General features: G+C 34.7%; 2 protein-coding genes across 2 annotated transcripts; one reads left to right on the plus strand and one right to left on the minus strand.

Annotated features, from left to right (window-relative positions):
* Positions 1-2,434: 2,434 nt before the first annotated feature.
* Positions 2,435-6,720, minus strand: LOC104591101 (pectin acetylesterase 8-like). Its single transcript, XM_088894111.1, has 13 exons — positions 6,581-6,720; positions 5,791-5,912; positions 5,601-5,683; positions 5,225-5,354; positions 5,015-5,094; positions 4,798-4,884; positions 4,528-4,652; positions 4,324-4,384; positions 3,985-4,038; positions 3,770-3,847; positions 3,453-3,558; positions 3,062-3,207; positions 2,435-2,905 (listed from the first exon to the last, which is right to left on the minus strand). The coding sequence occupies exons 2-13, from the start codon at positions 5,909-5,911 to the stop codon at positions 2,792-2,794; spliced, it is 1,185 nt and encodes a 394-aa protein (XP_088750237.1). The 5' UTR covers position 5,912; positions 6,581-6,720; the 3' UTR covers positions 2,435-2,791.
* Positions 6,721-10,779: 4,059 nt separating this feature from the next.
* On the plus strand, positions 10,780-15,065 carry LOC148802925 (pectin acetylesterase 8-like). The gene is made up of 13 exons (XM_088894114.1): positions 10,780-10,919; positions 11,588-11,709; positions 11,817-11,899; positions 12,146-12,275; positions 12,406-12,485; positions 12,616-12,702; positions 12,848-12,972; positions 13,116-13,176; positions 13,462-13,515; positions 13,653-13,730; positions 13,942-14,047; positions 14,293-14,438; positions 14,595-15,065. Exons 2-13 carry the CDS (start codon positions 11,589-11,591, stop codon positions 14,706-14,708), a joined length of 1,185 nt encoding a protein of 394 aa, XP_088750240.1. The 5' UTR covers positions 10,780-10,919; position 11,588; the 3' UTR covers positions 14,709-15,065.
* Positions 15,066-15,363: the final 298 nt, after the last annotated feature.

The following is a 15,363-nucleotide window of genomic DNA, read 5'->3' on the forward strand; positions in this document are numbered from 1 at the left end:
ATGCCGGTTTTATTCAATTTTGCCTTAATTTAATTTAATGACAAGAAAGATTTTAGGGGTAATCAATTCAAGAAAAAGAAGACAAAATGTAAGAAAAGAAGGCAAAAAAGTATCAAATTCAGCCCAGCTCAGCCATGGAAGCAAGAGAGCATAATTCGGCCCAAGTAGTGTTAGTTAATTCCTTGGGAAAACTTAAGGAAAGAAGCCTAGCAAAGAGAAAATTTTGGCCCAGCAAGAGGAGGCCCATTCTCAGCCCAAAGAACAACCTAGAGTATAGCTAACATGTGCTAAGAATGAGCTTAATTGCAGCCCAAATAGCAGCCCGAAAGAGCTAGGGGCGGCAACCCTTAGAAGGCTCTTAAAAGAGCACTCTAGAAAGTTTCTAGAGGCTTCAAGAAGGGGCAAGAGCCCCCTTGAAAATCTATATAATGAGGCCTCTAGAGGGGGGAGAGGTGTTTATTTGCTTGAGTTCAAGGCTCTCCCATCCCTTGGGGTTCGAACACCTTGAAGAGAAGGAGAGAGAAGAAGAGCTAGGCGCAAGAAGGAGAAGGAGAAGGGCTAAAAGAGTTCAAGCTAGCAAGAAGAGAAGAAGGCGAATTTGAATTTGGGGAATTTTGATTCAGAGATCTTATGTAATAATTCCTTTTAGTTTCATCTTTCTTTGGTTCGAATTCAACTTCTTTTTATGTAAATTTTTCTCTCTCCCTCTTCCTTTCTTTCTTGTTGAAATTAAGGCTATAAAATTTCAGATTAAGTAATCAATTTCTTCCTCATTCGAATGGATCTGATTTGTTCTTGATGCTTCTTGAATAGAGGGTGATTCTAAATCAGATTAGCCAATTTATCTTTCAAAACTCAAATCTGAAATCTTAGATCTGAGATTTGTAAGATCAGAATTGCTTGAAAGAGAATTCAGATCTTCAATTTTCAGGTTGGTCAATTTGATCTAATGCTTGGAATTCTTAGAGTGCTTGAGAAAGATTCTAGGAATTCAGATCTACTATTCCAGAAATGAATTGCATGCAAGGTTAGAGATAATTTGCACAATTCAGTTGGTGATCAATTCAGATTTGAATTGATGCCTTAGATGTGTTTGAAGAAATGCATGCATGAATGGTTATATTCTTGCTAGAGATAGAAGAACCGTCACTCTTGCATAGGATGAACATGCGCTTGAGAGAGGCTGTTCATGACTTTGGGGTTATAGCAAACCAAGGCTTAATCATGACCTATTCGAATGATTCAAGTTGATTGATTGCTGAATCATGAAATTTGGTTATATTACTTACTCTTCTAACTTGAATTGAAGGCATTTGAGCCAATATTTTAGATAGATTTTAGCTTAGGATTTTAGTTTTTGAATAAAGTTATACTCTTTTAACTTTAAATTTTCCTTATGAAATCATATCGTGATTTTAATTTGATAAGATTGTCAGTCATCCTCTTTGGGTTATATCTTTTCCGAGGTGCTCTCTCTCTCTCCCCCCCTCCCCATTATTAACCAGTAGGAGATCTCTATGAGGCGGGCTTATCTTTGCCAATGCCATTAACTAGTAATTAACTAGTAGGAAATCTCCATTGGACTCATACTTGGACTGTGATTCTATCTTTTCTCTCTGCTTGTATTCAGAACGAATCTTTATTTAATGAAATTGCCTAAACAGTTTTCAAAAAAAAAAAAAAAAAAACAAGTATAACTAGAATCAGTTTAGAGGTTGTTAGACGAATACACGAGAATGTCCACTTGGACAAGTTAGTTATGTCATGCTATGATGGGTCTTCCTCTCACATCGCCTGATGCGAGTTTTCCTCTAGCAAATGCTAGTCTTCTTCCCACTTCTGTGGGTTTCTTTCCTCTAGCCAATGTGTCAGGGTAGGTTTCCGATGGGGATTGTGGAGTCTTTTGTGAGTGTCTTTCCTTTCAGTTGGTGGATGTATTTTTCCATTGGGTTGTCATCAATGCACGGATTGGGTACAGCGGTTCAGTCTTTGTTCTGAGCAGTGGTTCTTCCTCTGAGGTGATTTCGTTCAAGTTATAGGCTAAAGGGCAAAGTAAAGGCCATGAACGTTGGTTCATGCCTGGAGATGAAAAAAAACACTTTGCTGGAATAAACATCTAAGATATATATATTATCAGATTGAATCATATTTTATCTGATTAAATAATTAGATAATCTTTGAATTAGATAATATTTGAATTCAGATTTGAACTAGACAAGAATACGATTCATACTTGGCCAGAGTATGAATCACACTTGGTCTAGATTTCAAATGGGCGGAGGCGGAGCAAAGTACCCCATGTATTGTAGCAAGAGAAGCAAATCTGTAACTTATCAAAAAACAAAAAGAGACCATGGCTTAGAATATAGCAAACAATCTTTCAGGTAAGCCTTGTGCCTTTACATTATGCAATGGCAATATTGACAAATATATATTATGTATCTAAATTTTTTATTTATTCAAACAAAAAAAAAATACAATTTACAGCCCCGTATACATTGATAAGTATCTGTACATAAATCCCCAAGGTACTTAGTTTAAAAGGACCCAAAAAAGTTCTTAACAGCCATGCAAGAAAGTAAGGCTGGAATTTAAAACAAAAAAAAAAATGATCCGGACCACCAATCCTTAATTGAGTTTAGAATTGTGGTCTCTACTTATTCTAGTAATAACAAATTGAATAACTGACTTGATTCGCAGATCTGTGGTGATGATGATAGGTCACTAATAAAACCAAACCAGTATATAGGAAGTTTCGACTATATACTGCAGCTGCAGATGAACATTAATATTAATCGGTGAAAACACGGTTGTGGCAAGACTTGTCGCAAGGATATTCACATTGTTCAATCTTTTGGACGGTGCCCCTGTCAAAATACCAATCTCCCACTGCCTTGGAAATGCTCTGAAATTAAAACACAAAATGGGCATAATGAAAAGTTAATGAGAGTTCAATTCTATATAGAAAATATATATAATGGAATAAAAAAAAAAAGAATTGAAGAAAAGATGTAATAAAAATCAGGAATGAATTGATGAAAGAGAGATCTTGATGACCAACCATATTATCAAGAACAGGGGAGTCTTCCCTCAACCAAGTCTCCTGCATTCCTGATTGGCAATGGGAATAACAAGAATTTATGAACAATCCCTTTGTGGGAGAGCCCTCTACTCCTTTAATTGCATTTAGAAACTCCTTCCTAAAACCTGTGTGTCAAGTCACATGCACCCTCTCAGTTGCATCAATATATAATACAACAACCAACCCAAGTCCCAAAGGCAGTGTAGAATTTGAGTTTCTTGTTTTGTGATCAGCTTTTACAAATACCACCCACATAACTATAACCATGATTCCCATAATAGGTAGCTTATCTTGATTAATTGGAGGACCATATTTATACATGATAGTAGTCAAATTAGAAAAGAAGTACACAAGGAGGGGTTAAAGTGACCTTGTATGGCTTGAAGTTGAGTGTCTGAACACTTTGTTATATCAAGCTTGCAGTCATGCCAAGTCCCATGGGGATCAGCAATACCAGGTGCCAAAATGTTCTTTACCTATAATAAAAAATAAGCAGTAGAGATGAACACTTATATACCCACACTATATAAATTTACATCCCAATAATCAAGTGAAATGGGATTGATTAAAACCAGGAAATTGGCATGGGAATTGGGAAGCATATCAAACAATGATATATCAGATAATATTGAATGTAGTACATGTAATTAGGTAGACAACTGGGCCGGCCGGGATGGAGAACCTCACCTGATAAGAATCATAGGCTGCATTCAATATAAAGAGTGGTGTGGTGACCTGTGGTGCCACATTTTGGGGAAAAAAGCACTGTAGTTTTGTTCAGATGTATTAGAAAAATTGAAACTCGATGTAGCTAGTGAATATAAAGTTGGGAAAATAAGACATACTAATTAATAAAAATGAACAAGTGCAGTAAGAACAATTATAATTAAGTATATACTTACCAAAGTTGGATCGCCTTTGGAAGTGCAGGATGCAGGCAAGTTCTTCGCTGATTGCTATGAAAGAATAACAAGCATGCAGTAAGAATATACAAGTAAACATTAAAAGAGGAGGAACCCCATATATAGTTGATGGGCAATTATATATGTGTGGCATTTCATCAGTTAAACATTTGTTTCTTATCTTTCTTCTCTTGACTAGCTAGTAAAAATGTAAAATTAATATGGAATGAATGGTAGGTATATAGTCAATATAACAAGCAACGACATTGACAAGTGCAAAGTAATTAACCAATATATGTTAATTAATTAAGAATTTAAGATAAAGGAGAAGAAGAATACATGGGTTGTCACCACATCACTAAAGAATTCCTTTATGTATTCTGTCCCAGCAATTGTCTTCCTGTTATGAGGCATGCATGCATGCATGATCATTAATTAGTGTTAGTCTTATATATGCATATGGGTTTAATGAATTAATGGTAGTTTGTGGAATTAATGAGGTAATTAATTAGCTAGAGGGGTTAGTTAGGGTGAGCTGCTTACGCATTAATAAAAAATCCAGCATCAGCCATGCATTTTACTTTGGTACTCTGAGGTAGGAGTTCACGGAACTTATCGCAATGGAGAATGACAGATAAACCACCAGCCGAACAACCCGAAAGAAGAGCCTGTAAGCAGCAATAATATCTTCAACTTCAAGTCATTTTAATGGTACATACTGATGATGATGATGATGATGATGATAGGAAATGAAAGATGATCGATATGTATATATGGTGGATTTCAATCCAAATCAAATAAAAATTGTCATACATTTTGGGCATTTTTCATCCCTTTCTCTAGCAGGTCATCTACAACAGCATTAAAAATTCTTTGTCCTCTGTAGTAAAGGTTGGTTGCCTGGTCAGGTAAATAATTAACAAACTCATCATCAATTGATAATTGATCAATTCATATTTCTTTTTCTCATGAAATTAATGTCATAAATAAATGCAATCAATCAGAATCCAAGGATTGAAGGACCCAGTACTGGATCTACTGCCTCCACGTCTCCAGTGAATGATGATCCATCACAATATCGAACCTTGACCTTGTTCCAGTTAAAGAAATCTGGATTGTGAATAAATACAGAGACCAGAACAATACTCAGTGTGTTGGAGTTGGGATAGCAAATCACAAGAGATATTGAAAATTAATGAAGCAGAATGCGTGCATGGGATTAATAAATTGGAAATCCTGCCTGGGTTAAACTTTTCCTTGTCGCTCAGAAATCCAGAGAATGAAAGCTGCTTCACCATTTCTTTAGAAGAGCCTAGACGAGTGTTCTTGCGGGCTAGACAAGTTGTTGCATTGTTACACCATGCTCCTCCCTAACAATTAGGTAATTAAGAAAAGCATATTTTAAAAGTAAATAAATTCAAATCCATTAAAGCAATTAGTATCTATGTACGTGAATTAAACAGATGGTTTAATTCTGATCTAGTACACTACGTACTACGTATGTGTGTGTGTACACGCACAATGACACAAATTCTTGATCATCAGGTGGTTTACAAATTAAAGTTAAGTGCGTAATTAAGTCTCCTAAAAATGTACTAATAATAAATTAATTATACCTCCAACAAAATCAGCCAATTGTTAACCCCAGATCCAAATCCTGGAGCCATGTGATATGCTGGTGGGCTCCCATCTAAGCAAACTGCATGGCATTTGTAAAATAATTATTAATTCATTAATACGTTACGTACATACCAAATCCAGAATATTAATAATTTAATTTTTGTAATAATAAAATAATCTAATTACCAGCTCCCTTTGCTACAGCATTATCCACATAAGTAATGCCTACGAAGTATCCATTCGCTCCAACTATGACCAGCGTCCAGATCAGAAGAAATAGGGATACGCCTGAGTTTTTATAAACCATTCTGTGCAGGGAATTGAAAATTAATACTATAAATTAGAGTGTCTACAAATTCAAATTTTAGCTTGGAAGCAATCTAATCGATCATAGGTTCTCCATGCATTTTCAATCTATCTGAAAATCATGTCTAATATACATGGATGTTAATAAAGAGGTTCATTAATTTCCCTCAACCTTCATAGTTAGTTTCTGCCCCCATTATGAGTTGAGTTGCATAAAATTAAAACCCAATTCCATTCAACCCCCCAAACCCTCTGTATATATAATTTATAATTTGGCAGTCAACATGGAAACTCTTCTAACAAAACCAAAACCATATATTTAGATACATTTAAACTCTTTTGGATGACCAAACAGCTCATACATTCTAACAATTCTTTTTATTTATTTCTTTATTTTTCCCATGCATCCAGTAACTAATGAAATAAACCATGCATATACAAGCTTGCTTATCAAATATATCTCCATGATCAATGTATTTCATTTCCTCCAAAGAACCACTAAGGTCCGATGACCCATCTTATAAAGAAATTCAATTCCACCACTTTTTTTTTTTTTTTTTTACCACAGTCAAGAGATTATCTTACAACAAAGTTATTAGGCAATATATCTCAACAAAGACATCGAAACTGCATGAAAAAAGAAGAAACATAAAACAAAACATTATTTTACCTGAAATCACAGAATGGAGATGCTCAAGAAGCAAATTAAGCAACTGTCAATGAGGGAGAGAGGAAGAGAATCTGTGAAAAATGTTTAAGTGCTTTGTTTAATGTTTCCTTGTAGCTCTGATCGGAGAAACTTCTGTTCCTTTTATAATGAGGAAATCCTCCTTTCATGGTGAATAACAAAGGTATGCCTCTGATATTTTTGAAACTTTTGAATGAATATGTGGTCATTGATTGGCTTCATCATGAACTAGCCCGGATCTCCTACATGTGTGCCTTGTACACTAACCAATAAAATTCATCAAAATTCACAAGGTTGGGGGTTGTCTGGTTAATTGGTCAAATTCCCAAACGTGAGAGTGGATGAGGATGATGCTAGAAGAGCTTTGACTTTGACCAATTAAAAGTGCTGGAGATTCGGACTGCTCATGAAGCCTAGGTCTAAATGGCCAATTATGATTGATGAGATCATTTAATTTTAGGCTATGTTTGGTCCCGTGGGCAATTATTAATAAAACACCACCACATCAATGCCATTTATGTGTTGGCGTTTATTGTGCATGAAACCACTGTTTGATTTTAACACTTATCAAATAAACACTAAAAAACATAAATGTTTGGGTTTATGTGCATAAAGCATTTTGGGAAAACGTCAAATTCTTGTTTCCCCCAACGCCCCAACGTTTCTTGAAATGAAATACTTATGTGACATACTTTATGGGGTGTTAGTCTGAGGTCGAAAGTAAGAAACATTTAAAGTAATGACCAACTAAACAACAAAAGCAATAAATGTTTAAAGTAAAAAACATTTAAAATAAAGTCCTCCAAATAAACGTTTAAAGCAATAAACACCTCATCTATAAATGCCCACGGAACCAAACACATACTTAGATTTGAAGACTTCACATATACATCGTTATTTTTATTTTTATTATACAATATGCAAAAATGGCATTTCATGTTTTAAGAACATAAAAGAATAAGGAATTGTATTTTATAAAAGTAAAAGAATAAAAAACTTCAAACCAATGAAGAAATAAATAAATGGTTGAAAATATAAAAAATAGAATTCAAATAATTTTACAACATAAATCTATTTAATAATCGATATACTTTTCCAAGCTATACTGAGTTGTAGTGTTCATGAACTAATTTCACGTGGTTGTGAAAACTATATCAACAGAAAACTATAGTATTTGTTGATCATTCCCTTTTGATAGCCACGCTATGGCTACCCTCCAAATTCCCTTTCTTGGAGGAGGACTACATCTTGAACAACCATCATTGGAAAGTTGTACTTGATGAAGAAAGCTCAGGAGTAGTGGGAGATGACCAACAATTTCTAGATAATAATATACAGCTTAAAAGATCTACCCTGGTTTCTAGACCTCCAATTCGTTATGATTATGATTAAGAAAGTTACTTGATAGAAGATACAAACAGTGAGGAAGATCTCGTGACTTATACGGAAGTTATGTTGGACATAAACTCCTTGAAGTGGGTAGATGTCATGAAAGTCAAGATGGACTCGATGAAAACCAACAAAGTCTGAACTCTCGTTGACCCTCTCCCTAAGGTGAAAGCAATCGGTTGCAAGATCTACAAGAGGAAGAAGGGCCTTGATGGAAAAGTTGAGACCTTCTCGCCCAAGGCCATGCTTCTAAAAGCTGGAACATCCGATTTGACTCAACAGTCAAACAGTTTCATTTTGAACAAAATTCAAATGAACCCTATGTTTACAGAAAGATAGTAGGAGATAAGGTTACATTTTTTTATTTTGTAGGTAGGTGACATACTATACATCGGGAATGATGTAGGAAGGTTGACTACGGTGAAGATATGGCTTTTGTAGCAATTCTCCATGAAGGATCTTGGAGAATTCTCTTACGTCTTGGGACTTCGAATCTATAAAGATATAATAATCGATATCTATTTTCCAAGCTACACTGAGTTGTAGTATTCATGAACTAATTTCACGTGGTTGTGAAAACTATATCAACAAATAACTATAGTATTTGTTGATCATTCCCTTTCCAAAAGAATGTTACCTAAGACCCCTAAAGAATGTTACCTAAAGAGATTGACTATATCCAAATTACTCTTTTGATAGCCACATCATGGCTACCCATCAATCTCTAAGATCCAAGGCATAACTGGAAAATGGTATGGGTTTAGTGTTTCAACCTAAAACTCCATATGCCTTGGATCTTAGAGATTGATGGGTAGCCATGATGTGGCTATCAAAAGAGTAATTTGGATATAGTCAATCTCTTTAGGTAACATTCTTTAGGGGTCTTAGGTAACATTCTTTTGGAAAGGGAATGATCAACAAATACTATAGTTATTTGTTGATATAGTTTTCACAACCACGTGAAATTAGTTCATGAATACTACAACTCAGTGTAGCTTGGAAAATAGATATCGATTATTATATCTTTATAGATTCGAAGTCCCAAGACGTAAGAGAATTCTCCAAGATCCTTCATGGAGAATTGCTACAAAAGCCATATCTTCACCGTAGTCAACCTTCCTACATCATTCCCGATGTATAGTATGTCACCTACCTACAAAATAAAAAAATGTAACCTTATCTCCTACTATCTTTCTGTAAACATAGGGTTCATTTGAATTTTGTTCAAAATGAAACTGTTTGACTGTTGAGTCAAATCGGATGTTCCAGCTTTTAGAAGCATGGCCTTGGGCGAGAAGGTCTCAACTTTTCCATCAAGGCCCTTCTTCCTCTTGTAGATCTTGCAACCGATTGCTTTCACCTTAGGGAGAGGGTCAACGAGAGTTCAGACTTTGTTGGTTTTCATCGAGTCCATCTTGACTTTCATGACATCTACCCACTTCAAGGAGTTTATGTCCAACATAACTTCCGTATAAGTCACGAGATCTTCCTCACTGTTTGTATCTTCTATCAAGTAACTTTCTTAATCATAATCATAACGAATTGGAGGTCTAGAAACCAGGGTAGATCTTTTAAGCTGTATATTATTATCTAGAAATTGTTGGTCATCTCCCACTACTCCTGAGCTTTCTTCATCAAGTACAACTTTCCAATGATGGTTGTTCAAGATGTAGTCCTCCTCCAAGAAAGGGAATTTGGAGGGTAGCCATAGCGTGGCTATCAAAAGGGAATGATCAACAAATACTATAGTTTTCTGTTGATATAGTTTTCACAACCACGTGAAATTAGTTCATGAACACTACAACTCAGTATAGCTTGGAAAAGTATATCGATTATTAAATAGATTTATGTTGTAAAATTATTTGAATTCTATTTTTTATATTTTCAACCATTTATTTATTTCTTCATTGGTTTGAAGTTTTTTATTCTTTTACTTTTATAAAATACAATTCCTTATTCTTTTATGTTCTTAAAACATGAAATGCCATTTTTGCATATTGTATAATAAAAATAAAAATAACGATGTATATGTGAAGTCTTCAAATCTAAGTATGTGTTTGGTTCCGTGGGCATTTATAGATGAGGTGTTTATTGCTTTAAACGTTTATTTGGAGGACTTTATTTTAAATGTTTTTTACTTTAAACATTTATTGCTTTTGTTGTTTAGTTGGTCATTACTTTAAATGTTTCTTACTTTCGACCTCAGACTAACACCCCATAAAGTATGTCACATAAGTATTTCATTTCAAGAAACGTTGGGGCGTTGGGGGAAACAAGAATTTGACGTTTTCCCAAAATGCTTTATGCACATAAACCCAAACATTTATGTTTTTTAGTGTTTATTTGATAAGTGTTAAAATCAAACAGTGGTTTCATGCACAATAAACGCCAACACATAAATGGCATTGATGTGGTGGTGTTTTATTAATAATTGCCCACGGGACCAAACATAGCCTAAAATTAAATGATCTCATCAATCATAATTGGCCATTTAGACCTAGGCTTCATGAGCAGTCCGAATCTCCAGCACTTTTAATTGGTCAAAGTCAAAGCTCTTCTAGCATCATCCTCATCCACTCTCACGTTTGGGAATTTGACCAATTAACCAGACAACCCCCAACCTTGTGAATTTTGATGAATTTTATTGGTTAGTGTACAAGGCACACATGTAGGAGATCCGGGCTAGTTCATGATGAAGCCAATCAATGACCACATATTCATTCAAAAGTTTCAAAAATATCAGAGGCATACCTTTGTTATTCACCATGAAAGGAGGATTTCCTCATTATAAAAGGAACAGAAGTTTCTCCGATCAGAGCTACAAGGAAACATTAAACAAAGCACTTAAACATTTTTCACAGATTCTCTTCCTCTCTCCCTCATTGACAGTTGCTTAATTTGCTTCTTGAGCATCTCCATTCTGTGATTTCAGGTAAAATAATGTTTTGTTTTATGTTTCTTCTTTTTTCATGCAGTTTCGATGTCTTTGTTGAGATATATTGCCTAATAACTTTGTTGTAAGATAATCTCTTGACTGTGGTAAAAAAAAAAAAAAAAAAGTGGTGGAATTGAATTTCTTTATAAGATGGGTCATCGGACCTTAGTGGTTCTTTGGAGGAAATGAAATACATTGATCATGGAGATATATTTGATAAGCAAGCTTGTATATGCATGGTTTATTTCATTAGTTACTGGATGCATGGGAAAAATAAAGAAATAAATAAAAAGAATTGTTAGAATGTATGAGCTGTTTGGTCATCCAAAAGAGTTTAAATGTATCTAAATATATGGTTTTGGTTTTGTTAGAAGAGTTTCCATGTTGACTGCCAAATTATAAATTATATATACAGAGGGTTTGGGGGGTTGAATGGAATTGGGTTTTAATTTTATGCAACTCAACTCATAATGGGGGCAGAAACTAACTATGAAGGTTGAGGGAAATTAATGAACCTCTTTATTAACATCCATGTATATTAGACATGATTTTCAGATAGATTGAAAATGCATGGAGAACCTATGATCGATTAGATTGCTTCCAAGCTAAAATTTGAATTTGTAGACACTCTAATTTATAGTATTAATTTTCAATTCCCTGCACAGAATGGTTTATAAAAACTCAGGCGTATCCCTATTTCTTCTGATCTGGACGCTGGTCATAGTTGGAGCGAATGGATACTTCGTAGGCATTACTTATGTGGATAATGCTGTAGCAAAGGGAGCTGGTAATTAGATTATTTTATTATTACAAAAATTAAATTATTAATATTCTGGATTTGGTATGTACGTAACGTATTAATGAATTAATAATTATTTTACAAATGCCATGCAGTTTGCTTAGATGGGAGCCCACCAGCATATCACATGGCTCCAGGATTTGGATCTGGGGTTAACAATTGGCTGATTTTGTTGGAGGTATAATTAATTTATTATTAGTACATTTTTAGGAGACTTAATTACGCACTTAACTTTAATTTGTAAACCACCTGATGATCAAGAATTTGTGTCATTGTGCGTGTACACACACACATACGTAGTACGTAGTGTACTAGATCAGAATTAAACCATCTGTTTAATTCACGTACATAGATACTAATTGCTTTAATGGATTTGAATTTATTTACTTTTAAAATATGCTTTTCTTAATTACCTAATTGTTAGGGAGGAGCATGGTGTAACAATGCAACAACTTGTCTAGCCCGCAAGAACACTCGTCTAGGCTCTTCTAAAGAAATGGTGAAGCAGCTTTCATTCTCTGGATTTCTGAGCGACAAGGAAAAGTTTAACCCAGGCAGGATTTCCAATTTATTAATCCCATGCACGCATTCTGCTTCATTAATTTTCAATATCTCTTGTGATTTGCTATCCCAACTCCAACACACTGAGTATTGTTCTGGTCTCTGTATTTATTCACAATCCAGATTTCTTTAACTGGAACAAGGTCAAGGTTCGATATTGTGATGGATCATCATTCACTGGAGACGTGGAGGCAGTAGATCCAGTACTGGGTCCTTCAATCCTTGGATTCTGATTGATTGCATTTATTTATGACATTAATTTCATGAGAAAAAGAAATATGAATTGATCAATTATCAATTGATGATGAGTTTGTTAATTATTTACCTGACCAGGCAACCAACCTTTACTACAGAGGACAAAGAATTTTTAATGCTGTTGTAGATGACCTGCTAGAGAAAGGGATGAAAAATGCCCAAAATGTATGACAATTTTTATTTGATTTGGATTGAAATCCACCATATATACATATCGATCATCTTTCATTTCCTATCATCATCATCATCATCATCATCAGTATGTACCATTAAAATGACTTGAAGTTGAAGATATTATTGCTGCTTACAGGCTCTTCTTTCGGGTTGTTCGGCTGGTGGTTTATCTGTCATTCTCCATTGCGATAAGTTCCGTGAACTCCTACCTCAGAGTACCAAAGTAAAATGCATGGCTGATGCTGGATTTTTTATTAATGCGTAAGCAGCTCACCCTAACTAACCCCTCTAGCTAATTAATTACCTCATTAATTCCACAAACTACCATTAATTCATTAAACCCATATGCATATATAAGACTAACACTAATTAATGATCATGCATGCATGCATGCCTCATAACAGGAAGACAATTGCTGGGACAGAATACATAAAGGAATTCTTTAGTGATGTGGTGACAACCCATGTATTCTTCTTCTCCTTTATCTTAAATTCTTAATTAATTAACATATATTGGTTAATTACTTTGCACTTGTCAATGTCGTTGCTTGTTATATTGACTATATACCTACCATTCATTCCATATTAATTTTACATTTTTACTAGCTAGTCAAGAGAAGAAAGATAAGAAACAAATGTTTAACTGATGAAATGCCACACATATATAATTGCCCATCAACTATATATGGGGTTCCTCCTCTTTTAATGTTTACTTGTATATTCTTACTGCATGCTTGTTATTCTTTCATAGCAATCAGCGAAGAACTTGCCTGCATCCTGCACTTCCAAAGGCGATTCAACTTTGGTAAGTATATACTTAATTATAATTGTTCTTACTGCACTTGTTCATTTTTATTAATTAGTATGTCTTATTTTCCCAACTTTATATTCACTAGCTACATCGAGTTTCAATTTTTCTAATACATCTGAACAAAACTACAGTGCTTTTTTCCCCAAAATGTGGCACCACAGGTCACCACACCACTCTTTATATTGAATGCAGCCTATGATTCTTATCAGGTGAGGTTCTCCATCCCGGCCGGCCCAGTTGTCTACCTAATTACATGTACTACATTCAATATTATCTGATATATCATTGTTTGATATGCTTCCCAATTCCCATGCCAATTTCCTGGTTTTAATCAATCCCATTTCACTTGATTATTGGGATGTAAATTTATATAGTGTGGGTATATAAGTGTTCATCTCTACTGCTTATTTTTTATTATAGGTAAAGAACATTTTGGCACCTGGTATTGCTGATCCCCATGGGACTTGGCATGACTGCAAGCTTGATATAACAAAGTGTTCAGACACTCAACTTCAAGCCATACAAGGTCACTTTAACCCCTCCTTGTGTACTTCTTTTCTAATTTGACTACTATCATGTATAAATATGGTCCTCCAATTAATCAAGATAAGCTACCTATTATGGGAATCATGGTTATAGTTATGTGGGTGGTATTTGTAAAAGCTGATCACAAAACAAGAAACTCAAATTCTACACTGCCTTTGGGACTTGGGTTGGTTGTTGTATTATATATTGATGCAACTGAGAGGGTGCATGTGACTTGACACACAGGTTTTAGGAAGGAGTTTCTAAATGCAATTAAAGGAGTAGAGGGCTCTCCCACAAAGGGATTGTTCATAAATTCTTGTTATTCCCATTGCCAATCAGGAATGCAGGAGACTTGGTTGAGGGAAGACTCCCCTGTTCTTGATAATATGGTTGGTCATCAAGATCTCTCTTTCATCAATTCATTCCTGATTTTTATTACATCTTTTCTTCAATTCTTTTTTTTTTTATTCCATTATATATATTTTCTATATAGAATTGAACTCTCATTAACTTTTCATTATGCCCATTTTGTGTTTTAATTTCAGAGCATTTCCAAGGCAGTGGGAGATTGGTATTTTGACAGGGGCACCGTCCAAAAGATTGAACAATGTGAATATCCTTGCGACAAGTCTTGCCACAACCGTGTTTTCACCGATTAATATTAATGTTCATCTGCAGCTGCAGTATATAGTCGAAACTTCCTATATACTGGTTTGGTTTTATTAGTGACCTATCATCATCACCACAGATCTGCGAATCAAGTCAGTTATTCAATTTGTTATTACTAGAATAAGTAGAGACCACAATTCTAAACTCAATTAAGGATTGGTGGTCCGGATCATTTTTTTTTTTGTTTTAAATTCCAGCCTTACTTTCTTGCATGGCTGTTAAGAACTTTTTTGGGTCCTTTTAAACTAAGTACCTTGGGGATTTATGTACAGATACTTATCAATGTATACGGGGCTGTAAATTGTATTTTTTTTTTGTTTGAATAAATAAAAAATTTAGATACATAATATATATTTGTCAATATTGCCATTGCATAATGTAAAGGCACAAGGCTTACCTGAAAGATTGTTTGCTATATTCTAAGCCATGGTCTCTTTTTGTTTTTTGATAAGTTACAGATTTGCTTCTCTTGCTACAATACATGGGGTACTTTGCTCCGCCTCCGCCCATTTGAAATCTAGACCAAGTGTGATTCATACTCTGGCCAAGTATGAATCGTATTCTTGTCTAGTTCAAATCTGAATTCAAATATTATCTAATTCAAAGATTATCTAATTATTTAATCAGATAAAATATGATTCAATC

This window comes from Nelumbo nucifera, chromosome 1, assembly GCF_055504915.1.
Source record: "Nelumbo nucifera cultivar China Antique chromosome 1, China Antique-T2T, whole genome shotgun sequence".
Classification (NCBI taxonomy): domain Eukaryota; kingdom Viridiplantae; phylum Streptophyta; class Magnoliopsida; order Proteales; family Nelumbonaceae; genus Nelumbo; species Nelumbo nucifera.